Consider the following 16,978-nt stretch of genomic DNA (forward strand, 5'->3'; position numbering starts at 1 on the left):
AATACAACCACCTTAAATTAACTAGTTAATCAGCAGCTGCTCCTGAACTTTAGCGCTCCACTGCTATCATCACATCAGCCCAGCAGCGTCACCTACACACCACCGCTAGTAGCCTGGTAATAAAGCAGTGTTATTTATTTATGTATTTATTGTTCATTAACGTCATTGTGATATCCCAGTGATTCCTCTGTCACTGAGGACCCACATTCCTGCACATTTTATTGTTTTTGTAACACATTACTTGCTCCAGGACCAGTGTATATTATGGAGGGTTTTTTTTCAATACGATTCATAAGCCAGAAGCAGAAATATTTATAATTCAAATCGTTTTGAATCAAAAATCGATTTTGAATCGAATCGTGGCCCCCAAAATCGGAATCGAATCGAATCGTGAGATAGTAATCGATTCCCACCCCTATTAGCTTGTGAGTAGTGTGTTAGCATGGGGCTAGTGTGGTAATTTTAAAGCTAGTGTGCTAGTTTGGGGATAACATTAGCTTGGGGTTACTTTGTTAGCTTGTGAATAGTGTTAGCTTGTGAATAGTGTCTTAGCTCATGGCAAGTGTGGTAATTTAAAGCCAGTGTTTTAGTTTGGTGCTAACTGTGTGTAGATATTGCGTTAATTTGAAATAGAAATATGTTAGCTTGTGGCTAGTGTGTTAGTTGGGACTAGTAACTTAGCTTGTGGCTAACATTATCAAATAGCTAGTGTGTTAGTTTGTAGCTAGCTAGTGTGTTTATTTAAGGCTTACCTATTAGCATTTGGCTGATTTGTGTATTTAAATCTAGTTTTTTAAAAATCAGAACGATATTAAATTTGAACACAAGCCTGTGAGTTCTGGGTTTTTCCTTTTCATATGGGACGCCCCTGAAAGGATGTGTATGTGTGTGTGTGATTGTTTGTGTACCCCTTAGCACGGGACTTGGGCTGGCAGCAGAAGGAGGGAGAGAGTGTGTGTGAGAGAGTGAAAAAGAGAGAGAGAGAGAGAGTGTGTTTTCTGCTGCTGATGCAGCATTATTTAATACAAACATGAGGGGAAAGAGGGAGCGGTCCTCTCAGCCTCTGTCCAGCCTCTTTTTGGCAGCTGTGAGTCTCTCAGACGCTCGGCTCGTTTGTTTGGGTGTCTGTGGTTCATGCGTGTTCATGTGTGCGGATGAGGCTGAAACCACAGAATGGGCTATTGATGACCGGATAGGATGGAGAGCAGGTACTGTATGTGTGTGTGTGTGTGTGTGCCGGGGTGAGAGAGAGCGAGAGGGAGCGAGAGAGCGAACTCTGTAAGTGCATTTGGTTTGGGTGTGTGTTTGCGTGTGTTAAGAAAAGTATTTGTGTTTTAAAATGCATAATTAAGCTAAAATCTGTCTCTCTCTCTCTCTCTCTCAGTTGGGCTTCTGCTGAGTTTGATCTCGCTCAGATCCGATTGATCGTACATCAGGATTGTGAAAGAAGGGGCCGGCAGGTTCTCTTTGACTCTAAAGCGATACGGAAGCTGGACCCCTCTGAACCGGTAGGTAACTTTACTGTTTGTGTGGGGGTGTGTGCGTGTGAGGCATCACATGTTCTGTAATCCCACTTACTTGAATCTCATGACAGGTGTGACTGATCCGATAACTGGGTCAAAGAGTTTTGCACCCGTGTGTATGTGTGTGTGTGTGTGTGTGTGTGCACAAATCTTTTTCAGCATTAGAAACTTTACTAACTTTTATTTATCTTGATTTACGTAACCTGATTTCACTGTTGCTCCAGGAAAAATAGACTGTTGCCATCGTAACAATTAAATGTTGAATGACCATTTTATCCAAAGTTCAACATTTATTTAGGGGGCGTTCACACCTATCTTGTTTGGACCAGCATATTAGACTTTTCGGTATGGGTCCAAAACAAATTAGCAAATGTGAAACTAAAGGACCAGAACTAAAGGACCAGTGTTTGTTACGACCAAAAGAGGTGGTCTTGGTATAATCTTATGTACGGAAATATGGTCCGGTTCATCTGCAGTCTGAGGATAATCTTTTACATTCAATCTGCAGTGCATTCGAATTCTGACAACACCTCATAAAAAAAAAATTCTACAATCCAATCAGTTTAAAGCAGGGTTAGGTTATGAAAACAAATCCCAAGCTTTGAGCATCGCAAATAGCACTGTTCAATCCATCATCCAAAAATAGAAAATGTATTCTACAACTGCAAACCTACCAAAACATGACCGTCCACCCAAACTGACAGATCGAGCAAGGAGAGCACTGGTCAGAGAAGTAGCAGCCAAGAGGCCCATGGTCACTCTGGAGGAGCTGCAGAAATCCACAGCTCAGGTGGGAGAATCTGTCCACAGGACAACTATAAGTTGAGCTTTAGCTATTTTACTGCAAAAGCTGTCATTGCAGCGAATTGCAGTTTTGATAAGGGGGGAATAATTTTGCACGTCACATTTTTCAGATTTTCATTTGATTTAAAATGTTGAAAACCGTGCATCAATTTCTTATCATGCATTTTGTAAAACACATTGAAGACAAAATGTGAAAAAGTTCAAGGGGTATGAATACTTTTGCAAGCCCCTGCATCTGTTAGTTGTCTTGTCTTGAGCGTTTCTTTTAAAAAAGACTGAACTTCTCTCTGTGGACTGTGGCTCAGAACAGAAAGTGGTTTATGGTCAGTTGTTGTGATGGTCACATGAGGGTCTGTTTGTTCAGTTCTTAGGCTTTGGCAGAGATAGCGAGAAAGTGTGTGTGTGTGTGTGTGTGTGTGGGGTGTGTGTGTGTGCGCTACATCGCTATCTTGTTGTGCCTTGCAGAGCTGTTATCTTAATTGCTCACGTGCTAAGCCACTTTTTTTGTGTCCTAAGCCACCTAAGTCTTTTTAATACTTTGCATGAAGTGCTTTAAGATACTATTTTGGCTAAAGATGCTAATCTCTGCTAATGCGGTTTAATCCGCTTTCCTTTTATCTGCAAACCAACAGTTTTCTGTATGCAGAACTGGATGATTTTTGGGAAGTTGAGACTGTTGAAGATGTATTCTGGCCTTTCAGAACAGACTGTTCTGCTTTTTGCACAATTTGTCGATTTGGGAATTCTACTGTTAAAGCTACACCTGAAGCTGGTCGATGATTTTTAGCAGACAAAGCCTTTCTTGAACGTTCAATCCACAGTAGATTTCCTCTGCCTTTCATCTTAGGTTGTGCTTTGGCAGCGAGGAAAAACATTTAAAACACTGTACAGAGCTGCATAAGTTAAAACAAAATGTAAAAAAGTGCTGCTTCAAAAATGTTTAACTTTTAAACTGGATTTCTTAAGCTTTCAGACTTCTGTTTCTCTACTTCTTTTGGTGGGGGTAATTGTGCTCTGCACAGTCGGCTGTTTTGTGTTGTTTGAGCCGTCAGCTCTTCCAAATTGCTGCGCTAATACATACTCACTAAATTAGCTGAAAGGTGCACTCTTGAAAGGGTTATCCGGTTAGTGGGATTAAAAGTCTTTATAATATTTCCTCTTCAAGACACATATTTTACAAAATAAATTAGTTTTGACCCAATTATTTTTCATCTCTAGTATGTGAACACAATTTCCAGTGATTGCATTTAGCTTCAATTTGCAAAACTGGATTCAAAACTGTTAAAGATGTATAATATTTAACAGTGTCTTCAAAACAGGCTAAGCTCCAGCTATTATGCTTCTTGACGAATTTGTCGTTTAGGAGTGCTGCTATTACATATCAAACTAGTTGATGCTGTTGCTGTTCAGCTAACAGTAAATTTCATCTACTGCCTTCAAATTTTAATTCCTTTTAATTCCTGTACAGAGCTGCACAAGTAAAAACACAACCTGAAAAGTGCTGCTTATCTAGTTCTAAAAACTTTAAACTCAAAATTACTTTAAACAGGATTTTTTTATTTTTTTATTTTTTTTTTTTACTTCTAAGCTTTTAAGCTTTCTAACTTCTGTTTCTATACTTGTTTTGGTGGGGTTAAATATGCTCTGCACAGTTTGCTGTTTTGTGTTGCTTGAGCCGTCAGCTCTACTAAATTGCTGTGCTAATAGCAAGTCACTGAATGGGCTGAAAGGTGCACTCTAGAAAGGGATATCCAGTTAGTGGGATTAAAAGTCTTTAAGTCTTTCTTCTCTTTCCTCCACAAGACGCGTTAGTTTTACACATTTTACAAAGATGTCAGTTTTGTCCATAAGATGTACCTGAGGCAACAGGTATCTAAAGTTGGTTCCTTGTGTTTTGACTGAGCTGATTGGCTGTTTTACTTGCAGAATGCAGAGGAGACGAAGGTTCCACCTGCCCGGAGTGGTGCGTGCCAGATCAACAGCAAAGCAAGCCAGAAAGAGTCTCCTCCTACATACCAGGCAAGTTCATAAACCACATAGACACACCTATATACACCTGTCTTACAGGATGAGTGACAGTGTAATTGCGTGTGTGTGTGTGTGTGTTTGTGTAGTATACCAGACCAGCTTCAGATGTCAACATGCTTGGAGAGATGATGTTTGGCTCTGTTGCCATGAGTTACAAGGGTTCAACACTGAAGATTCACCATATCCGGTAAGTAAAAGTGTGTGAATTAGTGTAAAGGTGTCAACACATTTACACGAATTATAAACAAATTTATATCAATATTTTTCAAGATTCTGACAGTTTTACGGTATATCACAATATTTTTATTATTTTATTTAATTTTATTTATTTTTATTTATTTATTTATTTATTTATTTATTTATGCATGAATAGACTTTAATATAGATATGTGACGTAATGTACTGTTAGGATTACATCAAATATCAAACACTTAGGCTTTAAATTAAGGCTTTGATTAGTATTGGGTTTACTTTGTTCCACAAATATAAACAATAGACCTTATAAAGAGATACGCCAACAACTTAAACACGGCTTCCTTTACAAGACAGCAGTAAAAGTGCTGTTCTCATTTTTCTCGAGGCAGGACAGAGCATTTGACTGCACAGAGCTTAGCTACCGTTACTCCAGTGTATAAGCTTGTTATGCTAACAGGCTAGCATTAGTTAATGAGCTTTATCTGCTTGTGTGTGTGTGTGTGTGTGTGTGTGTGTGTGTGTGTGTGTGTTTGTTTGTGTGTTTTGGGCAGATCCCCCCCTCAGCTGATGGTCAGTAAAGTTTTTTCTACGCGACATGGCAGTAGCAACACGGGCAGCACCAACACGTAAGTGTCACCACAGTCCATCAGCTTGTCCAGAAATGCATGTTTATAGCAATCTTATAGAGATCTTGTTCTAAGAAGTGAAAAGTAACTAAAACTATGTTGAGTGTTAGGATCTTGAATTAGTAAAGTCTGTCTAAAACAAAAAACATTTTACATAAAATGTAAAAAAAAAAAAAAAAAAAATTACCTAACGTGTAATTTATTCTTGCAACAACAGCCTTAAAAAGGAACTGAAAACTATGGAAACTGATTTAAAATAGCAAAATAATATATATGTCAATTATTACACTTAATTTTTATTTTCTTTGATTAAAACTTTTCTAAATGTTTCATTCACATCTCTCATTGTCTCTTTTTCTCTTCTGTGTTTGTGTTCTTAGTCTACAGGACAGTTTTGAGTCGATTAGCCAGACATGCCCAAGTCACACCAGTAGCATAGGTAAGACGTTTACGCATAAAACATACTTGTGTATCTCGAAAAATTTTAATATCATTGAAAAGTTACTTTATCTCAGTAAATCAGTTCAGAATGTGAAACTCATATAATATGTATATGTATTACACACAAAGTGATCTATTTTAATAGTTTATTTCTTTTATTGTTGATGATTATGACCAATGAAAATTCTAGAATCAGTGTCTCAGAAAATGTGAACATTATATAAGATTGATACAATTGGTACTTTTGGCAGTGTGGGCAGTGTGCCAAGTCCTGCTGGAAAATGAAATCCGCAGCTTCATGTATTCCATGTATTACTCCACCACATTCAGGTAACCTAGCTACAATGCAGCGCTTACAATCCAAACAGCGCAGCTACAAACAGAGCAGCAATGCTTTTAACTCACAAACAGATTGTATTTTCTCGTCCTGTTTAACTCAAAATCTTTCAATAAACAGTGATAATTGAGCTGTGGTATAATCACAATTATACACTCAAGGTTTGTAATATAACGTGTCATATTGAGACTGCTGTGCTGTTTTATGACACGATCCGTTTGGTTATAAACCCCCAGCAAATTAAAATAAAATAGTTCTATTGCTGCACTGTTTGTAGCTGCGCTGTTTGGTTTGTAAGTGCTGCATTGTTGCTAGGTAACCTGTATGTGGCGGAGTAATACATGGAGAGCTTCGATTACAGTGCATTACCGGCTGATGATACCGGCACTCATAGAACCTCGCTCAGCCAATCATATTGCAGGGTGGGAACTAACTATGTTACATTGTATAGTGTATATTATACCATGTTGGTGTTTCAGGATTTTGGAGTTTATCTAGCACCACTGTTGCCCTGGGTTACCCCATCTGCCCCACCCCTCAGCTCCTTGTTCGGAGTGCATCTTTCTTTGCAGGTGTGTGTTTGTCCAGCGTGGGTGCAGTGTGATCAGCAGTGTGAAGTCGATTCTGCACTAACAGGAATGGGGTTTATTTACTCACCCATTAAAAATCACTTCTAGAGACTCTTTTTCTCACTTTCTGACACTAAATGCTTAAAAACAGAACAGTGCTACACTGCATTACAGGTGTGTTTGAGTGTGTATAAGTGTAAGAATTAACCTGAATGCTCGTTTTTAGGAACATGTTCTACACAACCTGGAATAGCAGTTGTGAACGGCACTCGTGGCATGAATGTGTGTTTTCTTGCTTGTTGTGTGTGTGTGTGTGTGTGTGTGTGTGTTTTTTTAAGAGCTTGTTTCATTAGTATTTCTGTGTCTCTAGCTCACAGTAATCCTGTGGACATGCCAGGCAGAGGACATAGCGAGGACGGGGACAGTGGCATCGCACGCTCAGGTACATTAATGCACACTTCCGCACAAATATTGGTGAAAGAATCATACATTGAGCGTCCTATGTTAGCGATCTATAGGCAAGCATCAACTACACAGCATGCAGCTTGATTTAGGGTCAGTGTTAGTATGTCTTTGCTATCGTAACAACAGGAAAAGTACACCAAAAGGCATGTAATAATTATCTTAATTAATCATGGTTGTGTTTGGGGCGTTACGAGAAATAAACCAATCAGCATTATCATATATCTCATTATTTGGGCAGAACTGTATAAGGGCCATTCCACAGAATGGGAACCATTTACATGTTGTAACTCCAAATAAAATTATTTTTTTAACTATGACTCTAATAACACATCTATTTAACTATTTAAAATATGAGCAGTTTTATTTTCTTTACTTAATTTTCTACAAAGTTAGAAAATAATGTATATTCATGACAAAACACTGAGGGTCTTTGTGTTTGTGAGGATCTGTGTGTTTGGTTGGACTTGTCTGAATGAGGGAAATGTTGAGGTGGGCGATATGAAGTGACATTTACAGCATAGCCTGTGTGTTTTCCCATTTTTCCACAGAGCAAATACAATAAACCAAAAATGCGAGGTTAGAAAATAATGTATATTCATGACAAAAAATAATAACTCCTGTTACTGAAACTCTGTTACTGGCAGTCATTTCTGTTACTTTTTATGTTTTGAGTAACAGAAGTAAAAAGCAACAGGAATGAGTTTTTAAGCATAGAATTAGCAAAAAAATGGCTTAATGGGGGCTATGCTAATAGCATGAGGAAACTGAACACATTCTAGTGATTCTCCCAAAATTTGTATTTTAAAAAAAAAAAAAAAAGATCTAAGAATTATATCAGGTAACAGGAACGAGTTTTAAGATCGACCTCCTCAGTCATAGTTGCAATAAGCTCAAATATACAGAAAAACTAATGAGGGAACTTCGTTTTGGTCTTCCCATGATCTTCAGAGGAACCAGCTGATGTCACTTCCTGTTGTAGATGTGACTTGTTGTAGAATGTTCCAGATGTTTCAGATGATCAGTGTAATGTATTACAGTAACAGGATTGAGTGAAACCCAGGGACAAAACTAAAATGTGTATCTTAAGTTTGATATTATGCATTTATAATGAAAAAATTTTACTCACAACAATGCAAACAAAATACATCTGTGAAGGATTTTAATAATCATATTTCAGGGTAAAATTTATAGTTGGTTACCAAACCTCATGTGACATTTAAAAAGCACATGTCATAGCAAGCCCACTAATTCCTTTGATTTTCTCTTAAGAAAGTCTTTATTTTAAAGAAAATGTGTGACTGCATGTTTAAATAATTGATATTTATGACAAAAAAAATCACTCCTGTTACTGGCACTCACTCCTGTTACTGGCACTCACTCCTGTTAATGGCACTCATTCCTGTTAGTGGCACTCACTCCTGTTACTGGCACGCACTCCTGTTACTGGCACGCACTCCTGTTACTGGCACTCACTCCTGTTACTGGTAATTTCCTAGGGACAGAAATGGTACCCATTCAGTGGAATGGCACATATTCATTACATTTATGTAAAGATAAATTGGGAAATAAGGAAAGTCTTAGTGTCTATGTATGTTGTGGCATGTTTTTTCTGAGCTGTCAGTTTTGACTTTTTATTTTATAGCATCACTAAGCAGCTTCTTGGCCACGCCCATGCCCTCGCCTGGCTCCTCCTCTAGCAGTGGCTGCGCCAGCAGTTATCAACGTCGATTGCTTCGTAGCCAAGCAACTAGCCTACAACACGGTCCCATTCCTCGCTGGTAAGTGTGTGAGTTTACGAACCAAGAGAGAACAAGGCCAATTGTGCTCTCTCAGGGCTCTGGTCGCCAATGGCAAGCTGCATAACCGGGATTCAAACCGGCGATCTCCTGATCATAGTGGCTCGGCTACATTGAAAATGAGGGTTGATCTTAACATACATTCGAGTCAAAATAAAGATTGATTGATTGATTGGTTGAAATACATTTAAGTTTATTATGGTTATAAGGTGACAACATGTAAAAAAGTTCAAGGGTTATAAATACTTGTGCAAGCCACTTTATAATATATATGTGTGTGTGTTTGTGTTTTGAATGGGTGTGGCAGGAGCACAGAGGAGATGTTCAGCCTGTCGGACGAAAGCTGCAGCTCGAACCCGGCGATGGCTCGGAGGAAGAAGATCGCCGTCAGCATCATCATCAGCCTGCCGGAGAAAGAGGAGGAGAGCCACAGCTTCCAGGAGTTCTTCTTCTCTCACTTCCCGCTCTTCGAGTCCCACATGAACAAGCTGAAGACCGCCATCGAGCGGGTGAGTGCGCCGAGGTCGCGGGAGGCCAGATTGTTGACGCTCCAGCCTGTGGTCTCTGAGAGACACTGAGGGTCTTTTGTGTCTGTGAGGATCTGTGTGTTTGGTTGGACTTGTCTGAATGAGGGAAATGTTGAGGTGGGCGATATGAAGTGACATTTACAGCATAGCCTGTGTGTTTTCCCATTTTTCCACAGAGCAAATACAATAAACCAAAAAGGCATAACATTATGACCACTGATTACATCTTTAGCTGGATATTCAGTTCGTAGTTCTTTAATTACAGTCCTTATGTTTCTCTGCACAGAGAATTTTAGCCAGATCAAAAATGTACATTTCCCTACATTGTAAATAAATAAAAAAGTCATCCAGACTATAAAGGAACACATTAGGAATCATGTAGTAAAACTGTTATGTAGTAAAAGTGTTAAACAAACTAAAATACTCTGTGACAAAGCATTTAAGTGTTTCTTATCTGCGGAGCTGTTAACTTTTAGTGGCTTCTGATGCTTGTATCTCTGGTAACCTTTCCTGGGGTGGTCCTGATGAGTACCGGTTCCATCATAACAAAATCTTTTTCTCTTTTCTTTAGCCTTTTTCTTCCCAATTTACACGGCCAATTACCCAACCCACTCATTAGGACTCCCCCTATTACTTGGAGGGTGAAGACTAGCACATGCCTCCTCCAATACATGTGTAGTCAGCCACCGCCTCTACTAACTACTGCTGATGCAGCATTACCGAGTAGCATCACAGCGCTAACGCTCGGAGGAAAGCAAAGCGACTCGATTCCGATACATCAGCTCACAGACGCAACCTTGTGCTGATCGACATCACCCTTTGGAGTGATGAGGGGAAAGAGAGATTGCCATCTACTGTACCCACCCAGAGAGAGCAAGGCCAATTGTGCTCTCCCAGGACTCCGGTAGCTGATAGCAAGCTACATGAACAGGATTCGAACCAGAGATCTCCTGATCATAGTGGCAGCACTTAGCCCACTGGACCACTCGGAGCCATCATAATGTTTTTGATGCTCTTTGAGACAGCACTTGCAACTTTACAACTGATGCTCTCAAACACATTAAGAGAAGATTTTTTTAAGTAATTAACTCTTGATGAGTTCAGCACAGCTGTTAACTGAGAGCTGAACATTCCAGGTGACTCAAGCTCATAAAGCTGACTGAGAAAATGCTGTAAAAGATTTGCAAAGCTGTCTCTATCTAAGCAATCTATAATCTTAAACATATTCTTGTTTGTTGTTTATCAAAAAATCTTCATAGTTTGGATAACTTTAGTATTAATCTACAATAAAAAACATTTTAAAATAATGAAAAAAAAACTCAAAGGCATCATGTGCTAACCATCATCCTCCCAGCACTCGTGGCATCATGTGATGGGAAGAATTAGAAATTGCTTAATTCTGCTGCTTAAATATTTTTGTATTTAGCTAACACTGTGGTGTGTGTGTGTTGTGTTTAGGCCATGATTGTGTGCAGAAGAGTAGCGGAGGCCAGTCAGCGGGTGCAGGTGTATCTGTGTCGAGTCATGGAGGCGCTGGGGGAGTTCAGGTGAGGTTATCTCTGTTTTTTAAGTATTTTTTTTAGGAAGCACAATAGTTGTACATAGCTTTTAAACATTTAAAGGAGAACTCTGGTGTGAAATGGACTTTGGATGCAGTGAAACATGCAAACAAGTACAAACTTTTGTCAAATAGCCCACCTTTATTCACCCTCAGCATTTTGAAGTAAAGCACTTAGTTATGCTCCCATCGAACAGACTTACAATGCTACTGATGGGGGCATAGAGTTACCAATGCAAAGAAATGGCTTTTTACACTATTAACGTCTCAATATAGCTCCAATTTTCATTTGTAGAATTCTGAGGGTTCTGACATTTAAAACAAGGCACTTAGAACTTTAAAAGATGCACAGATAATTTATTATAAATAATGTTTATTAACACAGAACCTTCAGGTACTTCTCTAGGTGCCTCCATCTTGAAATTAAGTCACGATATGTCGACTGACTGATTTCAATATAATTAATTTGTTCCCTAAGACTTCTACCAATAAAGTGTGGAGCTACTTTGAGTTTGTTAATGGTGTAAAATCCGTGATTTCTTTGCGTCGGCAACTATATGCCCCATAACTACCATTGTAAGCCTGTTAGTTGGTAGCATTGGCTAAAAGCTTTGTGTTTCAGAATGCTGTAGGTGAATGGAGGAGGGCTAAAAGGTTTGTACTCATTATCATATTTCACTACAACCCAAGTCAGTTTCACACCAGACTTCTCCTTTAATGCTTTAATAAAGACCAAGTACCCACAATGATTGCCTAGTATTTTTAAGGTAGTTTTTTTCATATTCTGTTTGTTTAAGTCTGTTTATTGATTCTACTTCTCTCTGGTCTAGGATGACTGTGTGGAACCTCTACATGGCTCCACGGATTACTGAGCCTGTTTGGCTGACCATGGTGTCCCAGAGTGCTGAGCGAAACCAGCTGTGCCAGCGCTTCCTGAAGGAGATGAGTGTGCTCATGGAGCATGGCGCTAAAACTCAGTCAGTGCTTTTTTCATCTTTCTTTTTCAACACAGTTTTTTCCAATTCTAGGGTCCTTTTTTCCATATTTGGGAATTTCCAGTGGTAAAAAAACGGCTTTAAAATGTGCTTCTTAGGGCGTTTTCACACCAGCACTATTTGGTTTTGTTAAAACGGACTATGGTTTGTTTGTACCGTTAATGCGGTTCGATTGAGCAGGTGTGAAAACAGTAGTCGCTCTCAGAGATCAAAACAAGCAAACTCTGGAATGGTTCGCTTGTGGTGAAAACTTGATCCGGTTTCAGTTTGATCTAGCTATCCAATATACTCCTTTTATTTGAGCTGAACTGCTGATAAGGCGCAGTTTAATCAGATATATATTTGCAATATGATGCTAATTACTACAGCTATAAACAAACGCTGTCTTTGCTGCTCCATGCTGTTTACACGTGCAGTGTGTGCTGCATTCACTGCTCACAGCCGTGTGATTGCACGTCCTATTAAAACACTGTGTTTTAAAAGCGCAGTGTTTCATCATTCTTTGTAACTCCCAAGCCAGACTGGTTTACTGGGAAACCAAACCAAACAGAGGGAGAAACGCTCCAAGTAAATGAAATCATCAACTGATTCAGACCATAAAAAACAACTACAGGTGTGCTAACATCCTAAGTTTAGAATTATAACACTATAAACAAAATGTGTTTATAGTGCTGGACGATATGGCAAAAAATTATATCACGATATATTCCTTAATTTCGGTCGATACGATATAATTTCGATATCGATATAAACTATATAACACTATATAAAATACTTTGAAAGCCTCAGAAAAACTGCTAAGAATCCCTGCAATGGAAATCTGTACACTACTGTCTGAAATCTTAAATTGAAGTCTTTAAAGCCTCCTCTCACAAAAAACTGTATAATACTTTATAAATAAAAAATTATCAGAATAAATCAATGCTCACTTTTATTTGCATGTAGCAAAATAAAAACATGACATCCCTGTCAAACATAAACCTATAACCTATATACATATTACCAATATAAATAACTTTACATTACAACAGAGGCAGAGGTTCTTATTCTTTTGTAAACATATTTAACAGATCAAAACAAAAGTGCTTCAACCAGAATAGGGAATAGAAAAAGCCTTCAAGGGAACATGATATCCCTGTCAAATAAACAAACCTATATAAACTATAAATAACTTAGATACAACATAAACTTACAAGTGTTTTAGCCAGAATAAGGAAGATATTGTGTGTAGTGAATCTGCTTGGTTAGGGTCGGTTTCGCTTCAAGGCGGGCGGGTTTTAGGTGCGGAGCGGAGATCCGCTCGGTTAGGGTCGGTTTCGCTTCATCGCGGGAGATTTTAGGTGCGGTGCGGAGAGGAGGCGACCCAGGTCTAGCCTAGCCTAGCCTAGCTGGCTACGTGCCTGTATGATTGCGTCATCACGCACTGACGTAGCCCGGCTATGTTCAGGGCTGCAGTGAACTGACGCCGCTAAAAAACGCCTGTCTGTAAATAATACATATCGATAAATCACAAAAATGATATCACCGTTATTGAAACATTTCTTATCGCGATAAATACCGATATTGAAATATTGTCCAGGCCTATGTGTTTATAAATATGGTAAATGACCATTCATGTGTTAGCTTGTAGGGGTGGGAATCGATTACTATCTCACGATTCGATTCGATTCCGATTTTGGGGGCCACGATTCGATTCAAAATCGATTTTTGATTCAAAACGATTTGAATTATAAATATTTCTGCTTCTGGCTTATGAATCGTATTGAAAAAAAACCCTCCATAATATACACTGGTCCTGGAGCAAGTAATGTGTTACAAAAACAATAAAATGTGCAGGAATGTGGGTCCTCAGTGACAGAGGAATCACTGGGATATCACAATGACGTTAATGAACAATAAATACATAAATAAATAACACTGCTTTATTACCAGGCTACTAGCGGTGGTGTGTAGGTGACGCTGCTGGGCTGATGTGATGATAGCAGTGGAGCGCTAAAGTTCAGGAGCAGCTGCTGATTAACTAGTTAATTTAAGGTGGTTGTATTTCTTCAGAAAGGGGGCAGGAGGTGGAGAAATTAATTCATATTGTCCATTCCTTAATTCCTCTGTGATGAGGAGCTGAAATTAGCTCTGATTAGCTTATTGTTATTTTTCCGTTCCGCCTTAAATGCTGCAGCCCGCTGCCACCTGTAGCGTTATTTAAGGTGGAACTGGAAAGTTAGCTAGTTAGCTAGCTAACAGTTACTGAAACTAACTACTAGCGATCTTTTTTATGCTTGTTATGAAGCATTCTGCCATAAAACATTGAAACTACACGTTAATCTAAGGTAATATAGTGCTTGTTCTGCCATCTTACCGGTGATTCTCAAACACCTACGCTCTGTGTGTGTCTGGAAGATCTCCAAAGGGACAAGCGCTATCCCCAGGGTTGCCAGGTCCAACAAAAATACCCAGCCCAAAATCAGTCTAAAACCCGCCCCTCAGAATCGATTTTGGGACATTTTAAATCGATTCTGAATCGTAGTAAATGAGAATCAAGATTCTTATGTGAATCGATTTTTTGGCACACCTCTATTAGCTTGGTTGCTAAGCTACAATAAACAAACTGTCTATAAGGTGTAAAGGATTCTAGCCAAACAAAGAGAGTAAACTACAAAACACACATCCCCTGAAACATGAGGTGACTCCAGCTTTCTACTGAAGGTAGAAGGGACACAGATTGGTTAGCTAGGTAGCTAAGCTATGCTAAGCTAATTGTCTACAAGGAATACTAGCCAACCCAGTTAAGCTTCCCATTTAGAACTAGGCACAGGTCCTCAAAATGTCTTAAGATGGAGAAAATGAAGGTACTTATAACACCTACCTATCCAGCAAATAACAAGTTTGTTAGTTGATATAACAGCAGTAACTGGCAGTTTAGTGTTCTCCTCCAAGCGTGTAGAGCTGTCCAGTATAATATCTACATGTTTACTCACAAGTTTTTTTTCCCTTGTTTTGTACAACAGGTTCCTCTCAGCGCTGCTCACCGCTGTCCTCATGTACCACTTAGCCTGGGTTCCCACTGTGATGCCTAGCAACCACCTGCCAATCAAACCCGTCTGCCAGAAACCCGCCTCTCACACTGTGGACCTGCTTGCAAAGTCTCATCCATACAACCCACTGTGGGCTCAGCTAGGTACTCACTCAAACATAGCTTTTTAACTGTGTGGTTCGAATGTAAATTTTAATAGCTAGCATTGGCGTTAGCTAACAACATGCTGAAGAGCTTCTTGCTCAGCTATTCACAGTAAGATGAAGATATTTTGTCCATGGGGTACAAAAACATTTGCATGCCATTTACTCCAAAATGCAACAGTAATATCACCTGATACGTGTGTTAGCTTGTTTATTTGCTAATTTATTCACTTTATACACTCAAGTTTTCGCCTGTAATCAGTGTTTTTATTGTATTGATGTGTTTTTGGCGATCTGTAGGTGATCTGTATGGTGCGCTGGGTTCCCCCGTGCGAGTGTGTCGGACGGTGGTCGTTGGGCGGAGGAGAGAACTGGTGCAGCGCGTCCTCTACATCCTGTCCTACTTCATCCGCTGCTCAGACCTGCAGGAGAATGCACAGCCTCCGGGACACACGGACATTCCAGCCAATCCCTGCCCAGCTCTGTACTCCGCCCCCCTCTCTGAAAGGACCAATGAGACACCACTCATCCCCGAGTCAGAGGCTGCAAAGCCGCCTGTCTGCACTGGGAACACCAACGATAAAACACTAAGCGCTAACGTAGATGGTGCAAATGACGCTCCAGTTTCAGAAAGGACCAGTAAAAAAGCTCCTAAATCAGACTCTGCTGGCCCCTCCCCTCTCCCTGAACCGACCAGTGAGAGGCTAGCCTGTGCAGATCCTGGGTGGGAACCGTTTGGGGACGCTACTGACCCTGTGGGTGGAGGTTTAGAGCATATTTTGGCCAATCAGAGCCCTCCAGTACAGCGGGTGAAGTTTACCATCGGCAGCCCTCGAGAGTCGGACCACGATGGGCAGCGGTGTGGGCGGGGCTTGCACAGGAAGTTGCCTCACAGGCGTTTGGCAGACATGCGGCGGAACGAAAGCTCTGACAGCTCTTTGGGCGACAGTGACGAGGAGGAGACGGCGTCACCTAGTCAACAAGCGTACACGCCGGCGACCGAGACGGCACGAGAGTACGAGCTTCCTCTTCCAAGGTAAGCAAGTAAATCTTACCCTCTAACCCCCTGCATGATGCTCATATCTATCTTACACCCAGTCACATTGGACACCTACTGCCTTTCTCAATCTTTGGTGGATTCCCGTAGTACAGTTCCCACAGTAAATAAGGTCAGTTTTTTTTTTTTTTTTGCTAAGCAGAGCAGAAGCGCTGCGCTGTTAAAATACCAATCTGCCAAAGTAAGAGCTCATCTGCCTCTTAAAGGGAATGTGAGGCAAGTGAAGCACTTATTGGTTTATTTAATTAGTACATGCCTTTTGCATGTTTCAAGCTGGGCAAGGTGCACTTTTCTCGTCATTAGGAGAGCGAAGACACACTGACACTGACCCTAAATCAAGCTGCATTGTTAACAGCTTGCCTATAGATTGATAAAATAGGGCACTTAGAGCTGTGATTAAACCCTGCCCACAAGAGGGCAGTGTTTTACTGTGTCGTTAGATCTCTCTGTTCTGATTGGATATAAGGTAAACTTTTCTTTGGCACAGATTTGATAAATGAGTTGTGTATGTATCTATAACAACGCAATATATAGCAGTATCGCAATACATTTGGGTTATATTGAAACTGTTTTGTATGTATATAGAGCTCTGTAAAAAAAAATAATTTCTCCCAAATTCCAAATAAAAAAAAATATTGTCATGTAGAGCATTTATTTGCAGAAAATGAGAAATGGCTGAAATAACAAAAAAATGCAGAGCTTTCAGACCTCAGATAATGCAAAAAAAAAAAACAAGTTCATATTCATAAAGTTCAGAAATCAATATTTGATGGAATAACCCTGTTTTTTAATCACAGTTTTTATGTATCTTGGCATCGTGTTCTCCTCCACCAGTCTTACACACTGCTTTTGGATAACTTTATGCCTTTACTGCTGGTGCAAA

The 16,978-nt window shown here is 39.8% G+C and overlaps 1 protein-coding gene across 4 annotated transcripts in view; it reads left to right on the forward strand.

Annotated features, from left to right (window-relative positions):
• The window catches only part of fnip2 (folliculin interacting protein 2), a 33,482-nt gene that overhangs the window by 9,613 nt on the left and 6,891 nt on the right, over window positions 1-16,978 (forward strand). For 2 of the 4 annotated variants that reach the window (XM_022666554.2, XM_022666552.2), the window contains exons 2-14: window positions 1,385-1,508; window positions 4,254-4,346; window positions 4,442-4,542; window positions 5,102-5,176; window positions 5,557-5,615; window positions 6,434-6,526; window positions 6,894-6,965; window positions 8,631-8,766; window positions 9,092-9,293; window positions 10,770-10,858; window positions 11,700-11,846; window positions 14,870-15,039; window positions 15,339-16,074. In XM_022666554.2, coding sequence (XP_022522275.2) covers window positions 1,385-1,508; window positions 4,254-4,346; window positions 4,442-4,542; window positions 5,102-5,176; window positions 5,557-5,615; window positions 6,434-6,526; window positions 6,894-6,965; window positions 8,631-8,766; window positions 9,092-9,293; window positions 10,770-10,858; window positions 11,700-11,846; window positions 14,870-15,039; window positions 15,339-16,074 — 2,097 coding nt within the window. Of the gene's footprint in view, window positions 1-763; window positions 1,209-1,384; window positions 1,509-4,253; window positions 4,347-4,441; window positions 4,543-5,101; window positions 5,177-5,556; window positions 5,616-6,433; window positions 6,527-6,893; window positions 6,966-8,630; window positions 8,767-9,091; window positions 9,294-10,769; window positions 10,859-11,699; window positions 11,847-14,869; window positions 15,040-15,338; window positions 16,075-16,978 lie in introns of those variants that run through there. The other 2 variants (XM_022666555.2, XM_022666553.2) reach the window with 2 other exon arrangements.

This window comes from Astyanax mexicanus, chromosome 25 (genome assembly GCF_023375975.1).
Source record: "Astyanax mexicanus isolate ESR-SI-001 chromosome 25, AstMex3_surface, whole genome shotgun sequence".
NCBI classification, from domain to species: Eukaryota; Metazoa; Chordata; class Actinopteri; order Characiformes; family Acestrorhamphidae; genus Astyanax; species Astyanax mexicanus.